General features: G+C 31.1%; 1 protein-coding gene across 1 annotated transcript; it reads right to left on the reverse strand.

Moving 5' to 3' along the window:
• Positions 1–588: 588 nt before the first annotated feature.
• Positions 589–1212, reverse strand: LOC128126086 (uncharacterized). The gene is made up of 2 exons (XM_052763820.1): positions 915–1212; positions 589–794 (listed from the first exon to the last, which is right to left on the reverse strand). The coding sequence occupies exons 1-2, from the start codon at positions 1210–1212 to the stop codon at positions 589–591; spliced, it is 504 nt and encodes a 167-aa protein (XP_052619780.1).
• Positions 1213–6193: the final 4981 nt, after the last annotated feature.

The raw sequence follows: 6193 nt of genomic DNA on the forward strand, positions 1-6193 counted from the left end.
ATGTAAAAATACTTTAGGCTATTAGGTGTAGATAATATGTTATTTTATCACATCCAAAAAATGTCGCTCATCATCCTACATATATTGGTGTTATAATACACATTGTGGAAATTGATAACACCAAATAACATGTGATAACACCCCTTATTTTTTTTTATCTCGTAATATTTATAATTATCATATAAATTAAAAATAACATTTAAAAACTAAAACTAAAATATTAATAAAACCTAAAATAAAAATAACATTAAAAAAATTACAACAAAGGACAAAGCCTAAAAAACAATAAAAGATGACAAAAATTACATTTTTTCCCCTAAATTTTTTATCTTCAGTACCATCATAGATATGATCTGTCAAATACTCTCGAAGTTGTTTGTGTTTACGCTGGTCTTGAATATCAGCGACTCTATGTAAGTATTCCGATGTCCCTGGTTGAAATTGAATGTGTGTAGGTTTCATAGACGAATACTTCGTAATGTTTCGTCATTTATCTTCAATCACCATGTTATCCGTTATGATACATGCATACATAATATCCCGTAGATTGTCCAAGTGATATGGTTGTGTCGCATGTTCAATTATGTGTCATTTTGTTTTCAAAACTCCGAAAGCACGTTCCACGTCCTTACGTGCTCCTTCTTGTCTTCTCTTGGAAATTTTGTCTATTGGTTTTATTGGGTGTCGAAACGCCTTCACAAACATGGAATATGATGGATATATTATATCCGTGAGGCAATGCCCAAACTTATATTCATTTACATTCACTGTGAAAGGAGCATCCAATGCCTTTCCTGACAAACGGTCCTAAAATATTGGTGACTGATCAAGAATGTTTACGTCGTTGTTAGAACTCGCAACTCCGAAAAAATATGTCAAATCCATAAGTATTGTGAAGCAACAACCTCTAGTACCAACAAAAGGCGATCCAAGATGACCACTTGTGTATTGATCTTTCCACGCCACAGGACAATTTCTCCATATCCACTTTGTGCAATCAATGCTTCCAAGCATACCCGAAAAATCATGTCGTTCTTCAAACGCCACATATAGTTGTTTCATGTCATTCAATGAAGGTTTGAGGAAGTATTTGTCACTGAAGGTTTCAACAACACCTCTCGCCAATCTATACAAACTTTCTCGTGCAGTTCGCTCTGACATTCTCATAGAGTCATCAATAAAATCAGGCGACACATTTTTGCAGCAACACATTTTCGCAACCCTGTAAAACCTCGTTTGCCTCTCGCATCATACCTCATTTGGAAAATTTCATACCTAAACATATATTTAATTTGTATAAAAGTGTGAATTTATGTTATCTAAAAAACAATTATATAAAAAGTGTATTTATGATACCTTCTTTCCAATGCATTGACTATCCGTTGAAACACATTTTTTTAGCAAAAAAAAACATTCTTTTGAGATCGCTAAATTAACTAAACTTTAATATTAAAATAACATCTGTTACTATTTATAATTTTTAACTTTTAACATATTATATATACTTAATTTAATTTGTTAATTTGTATATTTTGAAAGGGACAAATGCGGAAAAGCCCAACCAATTATACATGTATATGCAGAAAAACATTTATACTATTTTTATGTTCAGAAAAATTCTTATATTATTTGCCTTTCAAATAAAACCATATTGTGAATTTTAAGAGAAATGACCGACTAAAAGTATAACATGATATAGCTATCCCTTATATTTCTTCGATTATATGTGAAAGCATGTCAAATTGAAATACATTTCGATTACTTTCACTCGATTGTATTCTCTATACGATTGATTTTTCCATCCTTAACTAAATTTTTTTATCCTAATTAAAATCAATGTCGTGTTAAAAAACAAAAATGTGAGCGACATTGGATTTTTAGTTATCAATTTCTCTTAAAAGGTATTTTGGTCTTTTTTGAATGGTAACTATTAATATAAGAATTTTTATGAATATAAAAATAATATAAAAGTTTTTCTGTATATACATATATAATTGATTGTGCTTTTGTGTCGGATGAAACCACTTTTAGTGGGGTGCATTGCCCCACTTAAAAGGGTGTACCACCATAACCATATAGTATATGTAAAAAAACAATTTTTTTTAGAAAAATTTACAAATGGTCCCTACTTTAATATTTGGGAAGAATATTGCGTGTCTAATTAAGTTTTGATGATTTACAAATTTTTATACGTTAAAATGAATCATACTTGTTATTGGTCAAATGTTTACGAAATAGCCACCTAAAATGCTATATATCATTAATTAATTCATCAAGTTAAAGTAGATTGCTAATATATAATATGTTTTTACTTTGTTGTGAAATATTGGTTAATATTAATAAAAACCACATGATTTAAGTAGATCGAGGTAAAGATATTAGTATATTTGATGAATCTTAAATTGGAGGTCTTCTTGTATATATGCTAAAATATGTTACGAAAACATGAATAGACATTATAATACAAACAAATACGCTATTCAAATTAATTATGTACAAAACAAATGTACATTAACTTAAAATGTTGATAAACGACATTTAAACAAATTCGTAACAATCAATTGAAAATATACCAAAAATCAATTATTATTATGTTACTCTCAATCATCACGTAGAAATGATTTTAAATAAATGATTTGTTTTATTTTATAATTATTATAAAAATATAAATCATTTTTACTACAATATGAAATCTGTCATATATGATAACATAATTGATTCTCGAATTTTGAGAACGTTACCAAATAAAATTATATACCGTATCAGTTATGAAACTTATTGAATATTATGCGAATTGTTGGTTTCATGTTTGTTGAAACTTGGAAAATATTATATAAGCAACCGTTTTGCTGTCCAAATTTCGTCATAACAGATAATAAGAAATTTGGAAATCCATTAAGTCTTATGAATCCCAAATACTAAAAGACTTTAATCAAAAGCATTCATAAACATCAAAGAATTATAAGTATTCAAGAGTCTTGTATCATAAAGTTTAGGATTAGGATGCCAAGACATATTGTTAGGATCCATCACACCCACAAGACGTTCTATATGAGCTACGTTTGTTTCTAAAAGCTTTATGAGTTAGGTTCATTTCCTATGCTCCATGGGCAATGTTTGTAATCATACTAAGACCGTACATCTTAGAAAAAATCCCTATGTATCATAACCGTTAATTCGTATGGAACGAGGAACGTTGGGTATAAGTTCTAGATCACATACTTATACGAGTTGACATCTCGCTATCGGTTGCTAGCTAAAACTATCGATTGACGAGTCGAGTAAGGGAATTGGCGTTTCCTTCACTAATTATTTCATCATGTCATCAAAAACGTGGTGTGGGCTTTCAACACAGTCTTTCAGTGTTGGTGCAGAGGTGTTCGTCATAGTTCGATTATGAGCTCATTATAGATCCCGTATTTGCCTTGTTACCGTATAGAATTGATATTGAGATTACAACTGATTTGTGTTCCCTTATACTCATTGAAAGAGACTATATGTAGTTGGATAGGTCGTGACTCAAAACGATAAGTGTTAATACCAGAAATTAAGTAGTATAACACTTAATTAATATCATGACACGATTGATTAAGGTTTAATAACTTACAATTAATAAGTTATTTATATAAACCCTTTGTTTTTATACGAAAATACCATAGTTATGTGGGAGGAGTTCACCTCACTGGTTAAGTGTCGGTTCGCAAGTTAAGTAGATAACACTCAATTAATACTACGTACGATTTTACAAAGTTTATAAATTCGAAACTTATGAGTTTTACCTATAAACTATATGAACGCTTGTACAAGGGTTCATGAGTAAAATTTGACATTTTATGATTTCACAATGGGTGATATGACTTTACTTTATATAAATTGATATTCAAAATCCTTATTTAAAATACATTTTGGTAATGGGAACCGTAAAGTTTGATATAAGTTTGTTTTACTTATGTGTATTTTGTCAAAATTTGTAGTTTTAGACTTGAACAAATGGTATTTATAAATGAGTCCAAATACATTTTTATAACTCAATTATTTTATAATTTTGATAGAAAAGTACGTATTTATAAAAGCTGGGTGATCAAAATAATTTTATAAAACACTTTTGGTTACAAAAATACTTTGTGTCAAAACCTGTAGAACTCACCAACAATTTTGTTGACGTATCTTAATGCATGTGTTCTCAGGTTTATTAGCAAGTTGGAAGGATTTTGATAGAATACTTTCCATTGTTTTATTACACCTTTGTAAACGTCGGTTGTTAGGCGTGTGTCGCGATTTAACGATAGTTATTTTCAATGTAATTTCTATTTTGGTAATAACAGAAGATTATATTTGTACGGTTCAATGTATGTTCAATAACTATGATCACTAATTTACGTCGCGCACCTCGGCATTTCCGCCAGTAGCCGGGGGTGTGACAGTTTTTCTCAGATGGAGGCTGATGAGGGAGTGATAAATGAGGCCATAATGATGCTTTTATATGGACCAAACTCTAAAAATTAGGGTTTGGAGTTTCTCCACGTACACCATGCGTACCAAGTGTACGCCCAACGTACTAAAGTTCGCCCTAGTACACTCAACGTACTACCCCATTGCCCAAAATCACCAAAATTCCACTATGGGTCATTTTGCACTCTTTCTTATACTTAAGGACTAAAATGCAATATTTATTCATAAAAATGGCTAAAATTGAAATGACCTCAACTTCGGGGTGTTACATAACACGTAAGTAAAGGTCAATCAAAATGACCAAATACCCATCAAAGATTCCATTACTAAATTTTATTACTTTAACTCATTCCTTATGAAAAACTATGAACGTAGGCGAAAACTGCATGTAAATCCGAGTACGCATGCAAAAGTTATTAGAAAAATACTAAAGTTTACATTTTTGGTCGAACTGGGCACTTTGATGTTTGTGCATGTGTCGCATGCCTGACCACACGGATGGCATCCCGTAGCAGCCCAAACACCCCCAAAAACGCATTCTTTTAGTCTTAAACTTGTTTGGATGATTTTGGTCTTTTAGGTAACCAATTGTAACACTTTTAAAGGTTTCAAAGCACTACTAAAGGATGTTTTATCATGTCAAAACATTCAACTTAATTCATTAAGTCCTGAATCAAAATGATAAGTTCATAATGCTTGCAAATAATCAAATGAAAGGGTTAAGAGCTCAAGTTACTCAAAAACACTCTTTAACCAATATTCCTTATTCCCAAATCATTTAATATATTATTGGGTGTTGTCAAGTACATAAAACCATAATTAATCTCATTGTAAATACTTAATCCAGCTATGGAATCCTCAATTCCATTCTATATTTCCTAAATTGCCCTTTGGGTTAAAAGAATCACTAGAGTTATAACTTCACTAACATTCCTTCATGTTTATGTTCCAATATCATCTCTAGAGTATCAACTCATATTCATGAATGCCATTTGCTTCTAATATGTCAATCATCATTTAGTTATCCCTAGATTTCCCATAATACTCTTATGACCAATTATTCCATTAATTTAACTATATATCACTCAAACCTTCATGGTATTGCATTCAAATCATATCATTAGTATCAACTCATGTTTATGAGTATCATTTACTCATTAAATGCTCATATGCAAAGGATTCTATCGTTTTCATCATGAATTTTCCCCAAAACCAGCTTATGCTTGATTATACCATCGTGGATGAATTTGAGCACTCCACTTGGATTTGTTGCTATTAAATATCATCTAGGTCATAGAATCCAATCTAATTTCATCATCTATTGCAATATCCCCAATGTGGGTTTTCTAGGGTTTATGAGGGTTTTCACCAAAATCATCTAATCCAGTAATCCACTAATATAGTGACTGGTTTGAGGTTAGAATCATCAAAAATACTTAAGGGAGGTTAGAAAACCAAATCCTAACATTCATGACAAGCTAAAATCAATATTGGGGTTAAACCCACTTCACAAATTTGAATGTCTAGGTTAAGTGAGAAAAGATTCTAACTTGTAAGCCTTTCTTCCTTCTCTTCTTTACTTGACTGCTCAATTCCCCTCATGAATCGAACCTTAGATGGGAAAAAGATGAAGGATCACCATTGAATAAGTCCACTGGATACAAAACACGATTTGAAGAGAATAGAGAGGATCATGTGCATCTTATTTCCTAACTCTTTCACCTTTGGCCCCTCAAGTTTG

Source organism: Lactuca sativa, chromosome 5, assembly GCF_002870075.4.
Source record: "Lactuca sativa cultivar Salinas chromosome 5, Lsat_Salinas_v11, whole genome shotgun sequence".
Taxonomy (NCBI): domain Eukaryota; kingdom Viridiplantae; phylum Streptophyta; class Magnoliopsida; order Asterales; family Asteraceae; genus Lactuca; species Lactuca sativa.